The sequence below is a fragment of the Astatotilapia calliptera genome, chromosome 18, assembly GCF_964374335.1.
Source record: "Astatotilapia calliptera chromosome 18, fAstCal68.1, whole genome shotgun sequence".
Taxonomy (NCBI): domain Eukaryota; kingdom Metazoa; phylum Chordata; class Actinopteri; order Cichliformes; family Cichlidae; genus Astatotilapia; species Astatotilapia calliptera.
In genome coordinates this window covers 18,162,177-18,180,569 of record NC_137439.1, presented here as the reverse complement: position 1 = coordinate 18,180,569, position 18,393 = coordinate 18,162,177, and the positions used below count along the sequence as shown (strand labels likewise).

General features: G+C 39.1%; 1 protein-coding gene across 2 annotated transcripts in view; it reads right to left on the bottom strand.

Moving 5' to 3' along the window:
- Positions 1 to 1,588: 1,588 nt before the first annotated feature.
- The window catches only part of LOC113010472 (adenylate cyclase type 1-like), a 38,414-nt gene continuing 21,609 nt past the window's right edge, over positions 1,589 to 18,393 (bottom strand). Inside the window, exons 5-20 of one of the 2 annotated variants that reach the window (XM_026149532.2) lie at positions 13,736 to 13,863; positions 12,543 to 12,701; positions 11,929 to 12,070; positions 10,146 to 10,301; positions 8,195 to 8,392; positions 7,994 to 8,091; positions 7,755 to 7,839; positions 7,160 to 7,249; positions 6,405 to 6,667; positions 5,533 to 5,659; positions 4,749 to 4,910; positions 4,519 to 4,665; positions 4,330 to 4,428; positions 4,101 to 4,215; positions 3,814 to 3,938; positions 1,589 to 3,680 (exon numbers count right to left, since the gene is read on the bottom strand). In XM_026149532.2, coding sequence (XP_026005317.1) covers positions 3,255 to 3,680; positions 3,814 to 3,938; positions 4,101 to 4,215; positions 4,330 to 4,428; positions 4,519 to 4,665; positions 4,749 to 4,910; positions 5,533 to 5,659; positions 6,405 to 6,667; positions 7,160 to 7,249; positions 7,755 to 7,839; positions 7,994 to 8,091; positions 8,195 to 8,392; positions 10,146 to 10,301; positions 11,929 to 12,070; positions 12,543 to 12,701; positions 13,736 to 13,863 — 2,520 coding nt within the window. In that variant the 3' untranslated portion in view covers positions 1,589 to 3,254. The remainder of the gene's footprint in view (positions 3,681 to 3,813; positions 3,939 to 4,100; positions 4,216 to 4,329; positions 4,429 to 4,518; positions 4,666 to 4,748; positions 4,911 to 5,532; positions 5,660 to 6,404; positions 6,668 to 7,159; positions 7,250 to 7,754; positions 7,840 to 7,993; positions 8,092 to 8,194; positions 8,393 to 10,145; positions 10,302 to 11,928; positions 12,071 to 12,542; positions 12,702 to 13,735; positions 13,864 to 18,393) is intronic. The other variant, XM_026149534.2, reaches the window with a different exon arrangement.

Sequence of the window (18,393 nt, the reverse complement as noted above, 5' to 3'; positions counted from 1 at the left end):
TGGACAGCCTCGGTCGTTGTGTCCTTGGGCAAGACACTTTACCCGTTGCCTACTGGTGGTGGTCAGAGGGCCCGGTGGCGCCAGTATCCGGCAGCCTCGCCTCTGTCCGTGCGCCCCAGGGTGGCTGTGGCTACAATGTAGCTTGCCATCACCAGTGTGTGAATGTGTGTGTGAATGGGTGGATGACAGGATATGTAAAGTGCTTTGGGGTCCTTAGGGACTAGTAAAGCGCTATATAAATACAGGCCATTTACCATTTAAAAATTAATTAATTCCAATTGGCTAAAAAAAGAAACTAATAAGCATTCTTGAGGTTAGTATAGCAAATGCCTTAGTCTAACATCGTATCAAATGACTTCCAATTACTTAGTCTGATTAGTGAATACTTTCAGGTATATATCAGTTGTAAACTTATAGCATCAGTGAAATCATTAACTTCAGACTTTTCCATCATGTCACATATTAATAGGTATCAAAGCAAAAAAGGTCATATATCAATATGTTACAGCATTGTTCAGGAATGAAGATTTTGATCTATGTATTAAAATATCAATAAATAAAATAATAATTCTGTGTTGTGTATATAACCCAGGATGTGGAGTTATTGGTTAAGGTCCAATAGACTTAACCACAGTAATTTAATAAATATACAGGCAGAAGGCAGACAGTGTGCAAGATTTCCATTTGGTTGCCAACACATCAAAGATTAAATTTGTCTGACTATCATGGATTTCTGCATCTCTATAGACTACTGATGAGGAGAGAATGAATGCATATAAACTGTGGTCAAAATTCATTTTGAAGTAGAAATGTGTTACAAATGCTCTTTTTTTTCTTAATACAGACTAGCAAATTGTATTTTCTTTGTTCACAGAAAAATGTTCACATAAATCATTAATTTATGGGTATATATATATATATATATATATATATATATATATATATATATAATCAAGTTACATTTTCTTGTTTGTGACATATGCTATTTGTCTTTATGTAATTCCAACCATTCAGGAGTGCAACAACCAAATTACTCATTTCAATCCCCTTTGGCCCTGATGACACCATGACGAGACTTGCTCCTTAACTATTATTTGCAGTAGTTTCCCTTTACTGTTTGAGCTCGACTTCAATTAGAGTGAAGGTGACATGAACTTAAAAGCTCAATGATATCACCCCTTTTAGTAAATGAAGAACTTCATCAAGGTAAATCAACATAAAACTACATAAACGAAGCATTGTTTCCTCTCTCCAAGCCCATAAAAGAGCTAAATAGGTGAGCAAATGAAGTGTTTGTTGACTTAACTGTTACACTGAGTGAACCTTAAACAAACTTTACATCAGTACCAGGAAAACAGTTTTGGCCCCTGCCCCGTGTTTGACACATGATGACATCCATCTAGCCGTGGGCTGTCAAAGTACATTGACCGACATGATAAACATGTTATTGTCTTAAATAGTTTCCTGTTGAGAAAGAAAACTTTTACAGCGAAAGTGATTAAATAATGTCTGAGAAAATAAAAATAAAAAAGGTGATCTTTCACATTTGTAGCCAAAACTCAAGAAACTACTTTCTTTATCATAGCGATACTGATGATATTTTATACACCAATATTGTCTTTATTACAAAATATTCAATAACCCAACTTTACACTGTACAAGATACAACATAGTTTACAACTTTTGACTATTTACAAAAAGTATGATCTGCATATCAAAGTGAATATATCTAAAAAGGCAAGTTGCAATCACTGTAAGCTTATTGAGTAAGGCAAGAACTTGAAACGTGATGTATTTACACTTTTGCAGATCGAGTGAAAGTTCTATGTGCTGATAAAGATACAGGCTATAAAGATAATCTGAAGCGCATCATGTTTCTGCCAGTATATCTGAGAGATGTGCTAAAGCTAAAATTTCTCGAGGAAAACTCAAAAATGTAGCTGCTAGATAACAAAAAGCAATAGTACAGTAATGTGTATGCCTGAAAGACGACAGCAGCGAGACACTGCAGGAAATCTTCTGTGGCCTCAAGGAAATGTTTGAAAGTACTTACAGCATTTGAAATGTTTAGGCTAAAGGAGTTAGTCATGCATTTGTGGAAGTCATGTGCTTATAGTATATGCTCTCTTCTGTGTGGATGAATGCCATTCTTAACTCCTTTAGATATCTGTATGTAAGGATGCGTGGGCCCTCTGTGTGATGTTCTACAATACTCCATCGCTGGTCCCATTTTGGCATAAACTAGCATCCATAGAACCACAAATCCAACTCAGTATGACTTCTGTTTAGGTTTGTTAACCTTTGTCTTTTCCTCGTATTATCTTTTTGCCTCCTCATCAACAAAGCTGCCCCTATCTGTGTATTATGTGTACATGCCATATTGCACTACAATACAAAAGAATGTCATGTATTAAGGAAAACTGATTTTGTCTTTCCAGGGTTTAAAACACACCTTTGTCTTCTACCAGTGATCGAGCATGTGGTAAACATCTACTGCAACTTTCTCTCTCATCTTTGTTGAGGCAATATAAGTATCGCTAGTGATCTATGGAAAGCTCGGTACTTTGGTTTTCTTTCAACAGGAGTATCATTACTATGGCTGTCAACTTTTAAAAAGTCATGCACTATTAATTGTAAATATGTATCATAAAAAGCATATTTCATCCAGTGAGCTCCAAGTAAAAAAAAGAAAAAGAAAAGAGACTGTTTTGTGCTGTTTTGTTACAATTCAGAATTGACCACACATGCATACGCACACTCACAAGTACACACTTGCATGCTTACATACACCAAAAAGAAACAACACCATTTTACGCTAAATAACGCAATGAATCCTTGGCATAATAAGAAAGACAGTGCAAAAGCAATAGCATGATCAGTCTCTTTCTGGATATCAACGCACATATCCCCCGAACACGGAATATGTACAACATAGTAAAAAATAAATATGCTCATTATACCTGGATCTGATGGAACCCAACAAAACCACACATCTAATCATCTGTTACAGAGATGTTAAAAGAGGATTTGAGATTCCGGGTACCCGTCTCTGCACTCTGCATTTTGTCTCTGAAAAGTGGCAAGCAGTTAAAAATCCCTAAAGCAAGTATGATTATCCATACAATGACTTCATATTTCTGGAAGTTCACATCCTGAATGGGTGTATCCTGGGTTGTGCCAGTACAGACTAGACGCTTCTAGTCCTCCAACCAGGTTTTCTTGCTTTATTTAAGATGAATATATTTTCTTTCTTCCTACACTGACACATCTGCAGCAGCTGCCACCGTCTCAATTTCAATCTCTGTCACCTCTACAGCCCTCTCTTCATCAACCTTACCCACTGCGGGCACACAGGATGAGGGTTGGCATGCGGCTTGGCTGTTGCTGCTGCTGTTGGCAGTGTTCATCTGCATGTTGCTACCCATGCCGGGATGAGCAGTGAGGCTGGCAGCAGAGGACACGCTGGCCAGATTGGTCGGGACGCTCGTCTTTCCACAGGAGTGGATCCGACGTGCCAGGCTGGCGGAACGCATCACCGAAGAAGTGGTTGCAGTGCCCACTCCCTGAACCTTCCCTTCCAGGAAGTAGGTCAGCATCTCACCTTTGCCTTTTACACTGACCTTGCCACGGCAAACCAGGTCATAGTTGGTATTCAGTAGCCGATAAACCTCCTCAGTCACCTGGATAATAGAGGCATAGGAAATATAGATATTTGTTATTGTAAGTGTTGGTAGATGTGACAGCGGAGCTTGGCAAGCTGGTTACACTTGACTCCATCATATTTGTGGATCATTTGTAATTGAAAACAAGTACCTGTATTTTCCCAGGTACTCCAGTGCTGTCCATTCGACTGGCCACATTGACCGTGTTACCCCAGATATCGTACTGAGGTCGCCGTGCTCCAATCACCCCTGCAACCACTGGACCCACATTGATTCCTGTGCACAGACATAAAAACATTAAACTAAAACAGAGTCATTGAAAGTCAGTCACATTTAAATTGTCTTTGCCAGGGAACCAAAACAGTTCAATTTTATTTATATAGCATCAAATCGGACCCAACAGTCCAACAAGGTGGTTTATATTGTATGTCTACTTACCAACTCTCAGGACAAACTCGTTGTATGACTGATAATTGATTTCATCCAAAACATCAAACATTTCAATGGCGTAGTCTGCTATCGTGCTCAGATGGTCGTACACAGATTTCTTGTTCTACAGAGGGAAAGAGCACCAAGCAGTTAGTGTACATGTGAGAAAGGATCCTTCATATTCCCTTTAAAGACTAGGACAGAAGATAAACACATAAATAAAAAGGAAAATCCAAACCTTGGTCCCAATGGTGGGGACGAGTCCCACAGCTGCCATGTATGTGCTGCCAATGGTTTTGATTTTCTCTATGTCTTTGTAGCACTCCTTATCCATGAGCTGTGAAGCACACATTCAATAAACACCTGACACTACAAGGCAAAAACAATTCCAAATTTACAAAGTAAAGAAATAAAAAAATACTAAGACCTCGTCAAAGTCAGCAATGATCTCGTTCAGTAGCCTCAAGCATTCCACTCCCATGTTGTTGCCATCCAGCTCGATGTAGAAATCATTGAAGTTCGGGATTGAGGCAAATAGGACGCCAACTTGTGCATAGGACTGATAGTACAGATCCTAAAGGAAAAGAAAAACAATACAGTAAAAAATATTCTTAGATGTGATCATTAGTCATTTCTGGTTTCAGCCTTTTTATCTACCTGTTTGTCTGTCTGCCTGCCTGCCTGTCTATTATCGTGGCTCACCATGTTTCTTGGGTTTGACATTAAGAAGTGTTGAGCCACGTGTGCAGGCAGCAGATTGAAGAGGATCCTCCTGTTGTCCAGCTTTACTTTCTCCATTCCATCTCTTTCCTCCTCCGCCTGGCAGGAAAAGTAGCACACAAAATATCCAGATATAGCTGTGAGAACCAAAGCTTGCTTCATATTTCCACCACATGGTGTCACTAAAATGACTTGTGAGCATCAGACTGCTGTAAGCGTCAGAGTATGATTAATAGACTTGGGTACATTACATGACTAATCCTGCTAGTTAAAGGGTTAAATGGCTTAAATTCAGCTTCAACACTTCTATCCCCCTATGCAAAACGCTCAGTGCCAAATGAAACCGAGCCAGAAGAAGCTTCTTACTCTTTTTTTGTTGCCAAGAACAGACATCTGGCAGCCTATAAATATACAACCTCATTTCCAAAAGAAGTTGGGTTGCGTTGTAAAAAGTAAAAAAAACAAACCAAATAATTTTTTAAAAATCCAATTGCAATGATTCAATAATCATTTTAACGGAAGTTTTTTTTGTTGTGTTTGATCAAACATGCACACAAACATTTGTTTGCTCATTTTAAATGTGATCCCTGCAACACCTTTAAACAAAAACTAGAAAAGGTTTTTCAGAGTTTACTTTGGAAGCATGGTTGCACATCCTCCAGAAATGTATATCCATAGCCTTTTTTCATATGCACAGAGATATCATTGCACACTTCCTGACCTGTACAGCCCATAGGAAGTCCAGACGTAGTTTGAGGTCAAGTTGCCTGGAGTGGAGGGCAAGGGCACTGACAAAGAGCAACAGAGACAGGATGGGCTCATAGCCCCGGATGTGGAAGGACCCCCCACTGCGGAAGAGACCAATTGCACAAGTCAGCACTGGACCAGACCACACAGAAAACTACACAGGAGGGTTGAATGGACCCCCCACAGCGTCGGGAGTGATCACAAGTAGAGTTACTTCACAAAAGTATGAAAGCAAGGGCTTTTTTAGAAGGACATGGAAACAAAGCAAGCAAAAAAAACAAAACAAAACAACTTTATTGTGCTTATAACGTATTCTGAAATCATGGAATATTACTATTAACTTGTGCATGATTAAATCTAAAAGTTTTTTTTTTTTCAAAACTAATCCTTACCTTGACCTGAACAAATTCAGAATAATCATTTTTTTCAGTTGCACATTTGGGATCTGAGCTCTAATAAAATTGGCATGGTCCCTCAGTACTGGGTTGAAATAGCTAACGTGGTCCCATCATGCAGCCCACATTGTCCTTTTAGGCTTCTGATTTGGAACTAATAAGCATGTGTGCTGCTTCAAAGGGTGGAAAATGAAAGAGTGTGTGGGCTGAAGACAAGCAACAACTCCTCCACACACATACATCTCAGCACATGTACTGTAAATGCTCTTCCAACTCTTGCCTATCTGTTTATTACACAGCCAGGCATTACCTCTGATACCCGACTGACGCACATAATGCATGATGCATAACAACTGTGCGAGATCTCTCACTTCATTGTTGTCATATAACTTCAGGGAAAGTCAGGAATGTGTCTGAGCTTTCTGAATACGTCGTGGCGTGAACCTCTCACCCTGCAGTCTTGCGAAAGCCGCTGAGCTCCAACACGGTGAGATACAGCACCCCCAGAAGAAGCATTAGCGCCATCTTTGGCATCCAGGAGACGCGCAAGAAAAGCGCCAGGGTAAGTGTGCCCACCACACATGAGAGAAAGGCGTAGCGGGCGCCGTCACAAGGAAGTTCTGCCATGGTGTGGTTGGCGCCGCTATCCACATCAATGATGATGATGGAACTGTTTGTATTGGCACTACCCCACAGCCAGGGCATGCAGCCCACCTGTCAAAAGCAAACACAGCGATGCAAAGTGAGAAATATTTCTGGAGAAAGGCTTAATGCTCATCTACATTCACGGTCTGCCTTGTCTGCACATTTCATTAAAGAAAAAACAAAACACATGAGTTGAACAGCACTGTACAGCTGGATAGTGTAAGCTGTTTAAATACATAGCATGACCGTAATTCAAACTTTGAATGCTTTCAGATTTATGTTATACATGACATATGTAAACACAGCAAAAATGTGATAATTAAATTATGATAACGCCACAATTTTAGCTTTATTAATTTCACAGTCAACTGCACATCATCTAAAGCAACACCTCTAAAATAATAATTAAACATATTTTTAAAATAAGCCCACTGGCACCGTTAAATCAGAGGGAACAGCAGCAGCTCAAAACACGGTGAGATTTTTCTTACTAGCTGGCTGGCCAGTCAGGTGGGTAGTTTGTGGCAGATGACACTTTTTTACTGTTGCATTTACACTTACCACACAGGCCTGGGCCACAGCGTAGATTAAGAGCACTATGAGAATACAGAGAGCAGTGCGAATCTGAATGGTCAGGCACCCTGGAAAACACTGACAGAAAAAAATATAGAGACTATTATATAAATACTGCCTAGAATACCTTGAATGCATTTAGACAACACCAATATAATCTGTCAGAGTGTTAATAACTATAAGTACAGCTTGAGGAAGAACAAATGTTATGATGGACAAGAATTTTTTGGGTTTGAGGAAAGAAAAAGAGAAAAAAGACAAGCATGTGAGAAGCTACAAAGCTTAAAAAAGCTTCTAAACTGGTCAAATTCTAGAAGAGCGATTTTAATTTAAATACAACACAGGGGCATAGATGTAACCTCAAAGCTAGTGGTTATTAAATTGTTCTTACATGGTTTCACAAAATACATTTATAATTTGTCTTTGGTCAGCAAAAACCTATACAGGAGAACATTTCCCTTGCCAGGTTTTCTAAACTGCAGATAACAGAAGGTAGATGCATCTGTGGTGTAGGTTAATGCTCTAATAAATGAAAAAAAAAAGACCTTCACTTCAATAGGATAAGGAAAGCATCTGTAGTTACCTGTATTCTAGTGATATGGAGGTACATGATACAAGCTACAAGGAAACAGATGCAGAAGACGAGAAGAACTAGCACCACTGTGCCCCTGAGAGAGAAAAAAGGAGAGAGGGGAATGATGGGGTTAGTAAGACAGACTTCGGTATGTTAAAGAGGCAGCTGGAGAGATAAAATAATGGGAAGGGAAAAAAAAAAAAAAGAAAGACAAAGAAGGGACCCACAGAAGCATTTTTGGTACATACTGTGGTATGATGAGAAGATAGACAAGGCCAAACAAAGCAGCTAGGATCAGGGAGAGGACCACTGCGCTGGTGAAGTACTCATCAGGCACCTGGTGGTACTGCACAATGGCAAAACCCAAAAAGAGCGAGTAACCAAACAATAAAATGTGGAATTGTAACATGATTGAGCAACATCTCAGTGCAGTTTCTCAAATCCCTCACCCTGTGCTCACGCTCAGAGCATTTATACATGAGCGTGAGGAAGTTGAGGTCTGCCGTGTCAGACTCGGTCTGACGGGCTTCAATCAGCCGACCGATGTAGCGGTTGACCCGTGTTCTGGGGCTGCTCTGGATCACATTAGCCTGGTTAGCGTTGGAGCGGTTCCTCATTTTCTGTGGAGCCGTTCGCATGGCCCTCCGCTGGTGGAAAACAAAATGAAAAGAAATCTCCACTCACTTTACAATGCAGAGCTTAAACAACAATAGTTTGGTGAATACAGCACCCTGTATTCTCTGCAATGCCTGAGTATTATCATATTAGGAACAAGGGTGAATAAGAGTCAACAATAAACACAGGCAGCTGATTATACTTTCAAATTAGGACATTGCCTTCACACTTAACTTCATTACTGAAAGCACCCTGCTGTGTCCTCGGCAGCCAAAGTGAGCAGCTTAGCAAACACCTTGGGTATGTGTGTGTGTACGTGTAGGTGTGTTTGTTCATGTAAGTTAGCATGCTATCTGAACACAGCACAGTAGGTGATCAGAGCATGATCAAGGATCACCGGTGTTCACAAGCTCGTGACATGACATGGATGTGCTCAGCTCACGGATGTCACTGATTTCTTCTGCTTCGTTTCCTGTGCCACTGTCTCCTTTCTTTGTCTCTTCTCTAAGTGTATCCACTTGCTTACTTCTTATTTTCAACTTCAGTTTTTTTGTAATACCATCTTCTTACCTCACCTTGCTCTTACTCACTCATCGTATGTATATTCATTCTTTATTTTTTCATATTTATTTCCTTATTTTCTTACCTGCTTCCATATATTCACTTCTGTTTATATCCCCTTCACCAGTCCAGTCTTTATATCTGGCCCATTTTCACTCCCCCCATTTCTTTTTGCATTCCCCACTCTCTTGTTTTGGTTTATTTATAAGGCAGAAACACAGTGGCCTGCAGATCCTGACGTCTCCTTATGTTCTATATTGTGCTCAGTGCAGCACGGGACACATCATGTAACCGTGTCTGCTGCACCAGCTATCCTATTCATTCATCCCTCGTCCCTCATATTGCTTGCATTCGTGTCTTGAATGCATACATCTTTTCACTGAGCACTAGTGTGTGTGGCCTGAATTTGAATTTACCATTCAGTGGAAGGTTTACTACAACTAAACCGCCCATGACAAAGGCCATAAGCTTTTACTGTTTTGTGTATTATGCTAATCTGCTTGTTGTCTCCGATGGGAGGATGCTGTGATTACCGTTAATGGGGAGACATATAATCATGCAGTGTGAGGTAAAGATTATTTGAACATCTTAAAAAGGCCAACATCTTAAAAACTGAAACTTCCATAAATTTCTAGGAAAAAAGCCACTTGTAAAATATGTTACACACAAACCAACATTATTGTACCTTTAAGTTTATATATAAATTCTACACACCTTACTAACAGGAAAATATATACAACAGACACACAAACACACACACACACGGACCCAGGAAACTCCTTGTTTAAGCAGTAGGTGCAAAAATTTACAGACATATAAGGTTAAATAACACAACACTTCTTCTAACAGTTAGCCATATTAACCCTCTCAAGGCAGGCGTTGCAGAGTTGCAACAGTTAAAAGCTAACAACCTGATTACCCCACATACATATTTTATGAGTGTTTTTTACTCAGAAGTACCACTGCAGGTATTCTTTTGTGCATTAGCAACAAAAACTTAATTTGAGCCTGAAAGGGTTAACAGGCTCATTGACATTTCTGCCAAGACCAACATACTGACTGGATAGGGACCTTTAAAAAAGGACGCTCCATTACCCCTTTTCCTATGACACAGAACACACAAGCCTAATTTTTTCACCAGGTTTTCACTCAGTGTTGCGTCTATTCGGAAATCACAGTAAGAACAAACACAGAAACGTCAACACAGACACTGAGAGTTTATACCTTATCACCGTCCTCGCAGTTCATGACATTGGAGAAGGGAATCTCAGCCTTGAACATCTTCCTGCAGTGCATAAGCTGCACTAGTAAGTAGCACACAGTTTTGAACTTCATCTTTTTGGCGGGCTTTATATCCGAAAGAATCAATCCTGGGAATATCTGCCACCAGATAAGAAATGGGAACAAGTATTTAGTCATGATATCCCATACAGTAATATATATTATGTAAGGGTCTATAATTCATGCACAGGCACTATGGACTTGACACATGCATCCAGTCATTATTATCATGCTCATGCTCAACAATGCAGTTAAAATAAGGTACATCAGTCCTTTGGTGACTCTGATGCCCTCGTTTCTCTTTCAGTAAACTGTTGAAGAACGTGTGTTTAAGCACCATTTGAAACAACAAAAATATGTCATCATCAACACATAAAGCTGAAAATAGAGACAAATGGCAAATTGAGGGGAAAATGCAACATAGCATTTCTTAGTAAGGCCATTTGTCCACCAGCTTCAGATCACTGGAAATCTACTGGAAACACAGAAATTCATTCTTCCAAAAGCTATTGGAAGGTGATGACAGTGACAAGCCTTTTCTGACAAATCAGTCCAAAATTGCTGATAAATATTCAACAAGGTTGAGAGCTGGTGGTGCCAATTATTTTCATACTCATCAAACCACTCAGTGACACCCAATGGATGGGGGCACTCTAATTGTGGGAGAGATCGCGCTTATTTAGATACAAAATGATTTAATATATATTATAAGTGATTGCTAAAAACTATTTGAACCTTCCTTGTAAGGGCACAAGAATAACCAAACCATGCCAGCAAAATGCCCCCAGCAACATTATGAGCATTATGAAACTACTTCAAACCTTAATTGTTGGGGTCAAGGGTTGAGCTTTTCCTTTAATCTGTAACCCCACCGTATGTCTCTAAGTGAGAATATCAGCCTATCCAACAATACAGTCTGTGCCTATCTTATTTTGAGCCGTGTCTTTGATGAAGTTAAACCATCAGCTAGAGGATTAGCCAAGTCTCTCACATTTCAAAGAAAAATACACGCAACGGGGATACAACAGGTTCATATAAGGCACCATGTAACCTATGTGCAAGCGTGGGCTTGCATAACATAAAACCTGCTGCAAGAAATATTGTTAGGCAGGTAGAAGGGAGGAGAGGAGAGGAGAGGAGAGGAGAGGAGAGGAGAGGAGAGAGGAGAAGGAAGGCTTTATAGAGTTATACAGTAACAAGACTGAAATTCCCTCTCCAGCTGCTTGGGGCACATCTGTTGGAAATGTGCATGCTTATGTGGATGCACTGACACACACATATCTCTTTAAGTTTGTCGGACTGTGCAAATTTAAGATGATAGATGCCACGGGCTGTTTTTTTTCTTCTTCTTTCTCTCTGTAGCCCCAGTCCAATCCATTACAGGCTGAACGTGAGATCAGCTCAACAACAAATGGGTGAGAGCTCTGTAGTCAAACTGCACTACATTTCTACAGTCTTTGAAGCATGTTTTCTAGTAGATCCTTCTACTGAAGTGACTGGCCAGGATAAACCTGCTTTGTCAACCTGTCCTGTTCTGATTTACCAGTTAGGTCAATTAATATGGATTACCTATGGAAGCTAATATGTACAGTAAACTGTCTCAGTACGAAAAGGTTCATCCAAGGCAATGGTTTAAACAAATAGAAAACTATTGCTGTGATTTCATTCATTTTTACTGAAGATATAAATACAGTATATTACTAAACACAGAAGTGCAACTGGGTACCTTCCGTCGGTGAGATGGCACTATAAAGAAGGTTTCGATTTCATGTTTTTGAAGGAAGGCGCTCCTTTCATGGCCGTTTCCAGGCTCCACCTCATAGTCTCCGTTTAGGCACTCGAGTGTAGATCTGGTAATGTGAACTTTCCTGTGGTACAGATAAGGGAAGCAGAGCAAATATTAAAACAAGTCTTATAAGCAGAAGAGTCAAGAGCTAAAGGATGTGTTCACAATAACTTGTGAAATTCTGCTTTGGTGGGTCTTAATAAGATTCTTTGGGTAATTTGTTTGTAATGATACACACAATTGCATTGCCTGAAGTTTGTGGATGAATTGAATCTGCTTCTGTGCTTCTCTTTATTTCTTTGTCCAGTGGGGAAAATTCAACCATAAGGGTCTTCCCTGCAGTTGGCCTTGTTTCCTGATTTAGCTTAAATCACCGACTAATGCTTTAAAAACACAGGGAACAAGACTGATTCTAGAGCAAAAAATATTAACACCTTATTTGTTAGAAATCACTTAATGTGTCAAGATGTTTTTTCCAGGGTACCATAACAGAGCGGAGACAAATAGTCTGAAGCTGTTCAGGCTTGTATGCTTTTAAAATGCTGAGTACTGACCCAGGTAGTCCTCCAGCTTCCATCACATTGGCCAAAGTCACATCATTTGACCACACATCATACTGCCATTTCCTAAGACCCAGCACTCCACACAACACTCGACCGGTATGCAAGCCCACGCGCATGTTTAGGTTGACTTCTGTGGCCTCTGCTACTGACCTGTACAGACAAAAAACATGGAGAGTCTCAGTGAGGTAATATGGCAGGGCAATATCTATATATTTTTATCTATATCCAGAGTTTGGTCAGATTACTTTAAAAAATAATTAATAACCTAATCCACTGGATTTAAAACAATGTGTATTTTAATCTGAATACTTTTAAATGATATCTGGACCATTTCAATATCAAACACTTCCATAATTTTTAACTGTCATCTTTTAAATTGGCAAATAATGTGACTACATTTTTCCCAACTGTCCAACTCTGTCTAAATCGAATAGTTTGCCTATAATTTGGCAGAGCATTAAAAACAGCACAAAAAACACAGTGTTACAATAACAATGTATTACATGTATGTATGACTGTATATGAACACATATAGTAATTAAATAAGAAGTTTACATCAACTAATTTGCCAACTCTTTCATGGTTTGAAATGTACACCCGGCGCTGATTTCATTCATTCAGCAAACGATCTCATTAACATTAAGATCACAAATAATTGAGGTCGAATGCAGGTGATACACACATCCAAAATTAAGAATCTGTTTCCACAAATGTCCTTTATAAATAGATATAACAATCTGTCACGATGTCTTCAAGGACCAGAAGCTGTTCAGAAATGCTCTGCTCTGCTCTAACATACCAAAATAGACCGAGAACAAAAAGACTGAAAAGCTGGGCATTTTTATTTAATCAGTGTTGGTGGAGAAATCTGATCTTAATCTTAATTAACAGACTTACAGTCAAATCATGAAAAGCATCTGATGTAATCTTCTGGAGCTTCTCCGTCTCTAACTTTCTTGTGCATCTTTTTTCACTTCCAAACTATACAAAGAAAACAGCGACTTTCTAATTAAATAAAAAAAAAGAAAAAGAAAAACATAGCCTATTACTTCCCCCCTAAAGCTCCCCCCCCCCCCTCCCGACTTTGAACACTGCTGTTTTTTTGAAGACTTTTGCGTCAGAGTTTGGAAGGGGTAAATGTGTTCTCGGGTCACACATGAAAACCACAGGCATAAGAGACTCACGTTATGGTGTCAATCATATCGAGACCCATTTCTACACAGCAGTGGGCGTGGTCGGTCTTGGGTTGTGTCAGTCCAGACACACAGTAGTAACAATCTCCCAGGATCTTAATCCTGCGACAGTGGTTCTCCTGTCAGTCACAGAGACAATTTAAGGAGAATTTTTAAGAAAAGAAATCACCCTTACTTACACAATCAAACTGATGCTACAGCAGTTTTAAACGTATACAAAAAAATAGTAATTAGTCATGTTGAAAAAATACACATTAAAAAGCAACTTTCCTCCAGTTTAATCAAAGTCACACGAGAGGCATCTAAGAGCAGGGATGCTTTGATTGAAACATCCTGTCATTCAAATATAATTTTTCCCTTACACTGATTAATGTGATCCATACCCAGCAGTTTAATTTCTAAGTGTAGCTTCAGGCTGCTCGGTTTCCAAGATTGATTAGGTTCATGATGCAGGTGGTTTCAGACTTGCAGACTTGCAATGGTAACATCGTTAATATAAGATTTGAGTACATTTAAATTATGTCAAAATACACTATCACTTAGTATGTGATCACATTACAGTTATAAAAGCTCTGCCTTTTTTTTAATATCACATTATTTAAACAATTCATTACAGAAACTCCTTGTTAACTCAGGCCTGCAATGCCTCTAACTTGTTCTTAAGTGTCTTTGACCATTTCAAAGGTGCACTGCATGGTGAGAAGGTCAAAAAACAACTAAATAGTGAAGTTGAGGCTTTAAAACAGAACTTCCCAAGACAAAAGTTGATGTTTTGGTGGCTCTATATCTTTTTTGAGATGCTTAGCAGCTTTTAGTTTTCTCCCCTCTATTTTAACCTCTGTGCTATTGAGAGAAACTGCCTGATGCTCATTCAGTATCGACACCACCTATGGTCCTGCAACTTAAATTAGAGAGCTTGTCACGAAAGTGACATGGTCGTGCTAATCATACATTAAAACATAAAAGCTGATTGTGAAGACGGGATGAGACTGACTGTGCGGTGTATACGAGACAGTTCTGTGGCCAAACAAATCAAGACTGCGACAGAAAGATATTTGCGCTTCTTTATCGGTATCTCATTAAAAATGTTAAAAATATGGACTCGTACTAAAAATGGCTCCCACAATGCTGTGATATATTAAAGGATCAGTTTCATTTTAGGGAATAAGGTGAGTCATTCTCTACTCACTCTCACTCTTTAGACACAATGAGCAGTGGCATGAAAAAAACAGCTTACAAATATAACCCATTATTACAGGATATGAGCAACAGGCATTCATTTTACCAGGGAGACCAGGTTACCGTGGGTGCCTTCTCATAACCCTTCATTGTTTCCATGGAGGTAATGGGATTGCTGGCCATGCATGTGAAGAGCACAAAGACTCATAATTATGCACATCGGTGGGCACATGACAAGACGGGTGCTCTATTTTTAACATGGGAGCCATGTGAAATTCGGCAAGATAGCCAGGGCTCGTTAGCAGCTGCTCTTTGTCTTGTGCAAGTTTACCTGCTGTGGTCATGCTTTTTAAGTACTCAGTGGCATGGCGGCTGTTTGTACAAAATATATTCTTAGACACAAACCTACAAAAGACCGAGTGTTATGCAGCAGCAGTGTGCTGAGCGGCTCTTGGCAGTTTTGCTCTGTGAAAGACATTTTCTCTTAAATTAAAGCCCCATATATAGAACTAAAGATCAAAAGAATACCAACTAATTTGTATGAGGATTACAATTTTAAATAGCCTATTTTAAATAGATACGAAAATAAAATGACATTATTGTGCTACATAACATGTATAGCTTTCTAAATTTGGTCTGTTTTTATCTGCCTTCCTGGTTTCTTTTTTTGCACTGCAATTAACCTTTGCTGCCTTGGTCGCTCTTGACACTTGATATAGTTGATTAAGAAAAGCATGAATTTACTACAGCAACTATGAAAGAAGCATGATCTAGCCTTTACTGGACTCTTGAAACTTTCAACAAAAAATTGTTTTTTTGAATCCTAGCATATTCCCTTCTACAGCGACTAATTCTATTCTTTTTAAATGATAAATATAGCATTATACTAGACACTCTCTGTTGTGCCGTCTCCTAACATCTGTACATATTTCCAAAACTTGAACCAAAAATATCAAAGTTGGATGAATCGCTCCAAGATTTGCTGCCACTGATTTTCAGTTCAGCTCTTGTATGAGCTGGGATTCCTTTTCTCCTTGTTTCCCTTCCTTAAGGATGACTGCAAACAGCCACGTTTCAATTGAGACCATTTCTGATTAGGACTCAGCAAACAGTAGCCCTCAACTTGTTCAGTTTCCCCAAATCTTTTTAGATTAGAAAGGCAATGACATTTATTTGACAATAAGTCAAATGCATGGAGCTCTCTTTTTAGGCAGTTCTAAATTTAAATCTGTAAACAAACAAAAGGAGAGGCTGCTAGTAACAGAGTGCCTAAAGATTTAAAGCTAGTTTGTGGCCATGCTGTCTTCTTTGTTTTGCCACAACACTGGTTCATTTATGTGTTAGCTTTTGTGTTTGTGTGTGAATGAAATGTGGCTTAAAAATAAAAATCATCTGAAAATGAGTAGCGAAAGCAGCCTTAGAAGCCTCCTTGGAAGGAAACTATTAGAAATAAGAAATTAGAGGTGACTCAAGACTTTTGCACAGCACTGTAAAGACTCCCACTAAGAACTTTAAAAAAAAAAAAATATTGTAACAGAGCCACTGAGGTCTCTTCAGCCTAACTCTGGGCAAAGTGGAGCAATAACAGATGGGGCTATAGTGAGACACAGCTGAAGCTACAGGAAACAGGGGAAAGCCCTGGTGCTTACAGTGTCTCCTACTTTGTACTTTTCCTGTGCTAAGCTGCAGTGTGAGGGCTTAGGAGCTGATTCAGACCCAAGCAGGATTACCAGTGTCATATGACTGAAGCATTGTGGGCAATCTGGGTGGTCATCAGTGTAACTAGTTACAGAACATTAGGTAGATTTTGACACTTACTTCAATTTACAAAGAAAGAAAAGCAGTTTTAAGACAACCTTTTTTGCCATGTCTTAATGTGATTAGGATTTATACTGAGCACTGCAATCAGAACTATTGTGTGGTAGTATTAGCAGGAATGTAACTTAGCACACATTTCAGTCTACACAGACAAAGGGAAGGAGAGACACAAATACAGGGAAGCGGAACATTCAATAAATGATTATGAAGCAAAAAGATGAGCCAGCTCATCTCTTAATTTCCTACAAGTCCCTAAAGAGCAGTACACACAGTTCTTTGCCTCTGGTACGAAGACAAATATCACTGCTGTGTTGATGAGCTAAAGATTCCATTCCTGCAACTTTTGGGGGCTGAAAGGACATAAGACAAATGCCCCTCCCCACACGTGTTCCTGAATGTGCCCTGTGGTTGTTCATATTGGTAGTTGCAATGTTTTTGCAGCAGCTAATTAGAAGTAGTCAAACAGTTTTATGAATTTTACATAAGGCCATTACATATGTTCCTTTTTTTGGCTTATAAAGTTTTTCATGTCAACATTTCATCAATACAGGGAGTGATTTATTACAGGGGTAACTCAATATTTCCCCTGCCCCATTAATGCTTTTCCATCTCCTTCATATGCGTGGATGTTTCCCTTTTAGCCACCAGCTCTTTTAATGATTGAATTTAATTTCTGTGCAACAACAAATGAAAAATATATCAACACTTCCTCCTCCCAACTCAGCCTTGTGGGCTGGAGTGAGTGGGCATAAAAAAGAAATCTATTAATGTAGATGTGAAGCATTTAACAGATATGGCAAATACCAACTGTTTGGCGTTTCAGGACTGGTTTATTTTCAAAGATGGCATTGGTGTTATTGAATGTTTGATCAGAATTGGAAACACACACGTTTTTCTTTAATTAACATAAAGAAATTGGTGAAAATGTATCTGAGTTGAAGCTAATGTCGTTTTGGACACTAAGTCTCGTGCAGCATTTTAAGACCAACATTAAGACCAGTCTCATAGGATATCAGTTATTTTGAGGAAAACAACATTCATTGAAGTATCGTTACAAAAAATGTAAGAGCCATTATATATGGGACTAAATTAAAATCCAGCTCACAGGATGCTACATTTATTTTGTAGCACACAGCCTCCTTTTATTTGACCTACCTAATTCATTTGCTTCTTTTTGCTTTCTGTCTGGTCTTAGGTCAAAATGATAGCAAGAGAGCTACTTTCAGTTGCTTATTCAAGGGAAGAGGTCACCACAGCAGGCAGCTTGGCATGTTTGATTTGGCTGGCTCTTTTTTCACACTAAATAACCTCACTGATCCGACCCCGACAGATTCGTGTCTCCTCCTGGCACTGAACCAGGGATATTTTGCTTGTTAAACAAATGTGTAAACTAGTACAATACGATCCGTGTATGATCCTGGAGAGTAGAAAAACATTTCTATAAGTGGTATTGCTTTGTTTAAAACCAGAGATAATGAGAGAACAGAAAGATTCATTATAGACAGTGTGAGAAAAATCATAAAACCTCACAAAATCTCAGCTTCATCCTGCTACATTTGGACCCTCCTGTTAAATCTACACCATGCTGTGTTTCAGGTATTATGTAAGTTTAGCTTTTGTTAAAACTGCAATAGAAACCTTAAATGTGATTT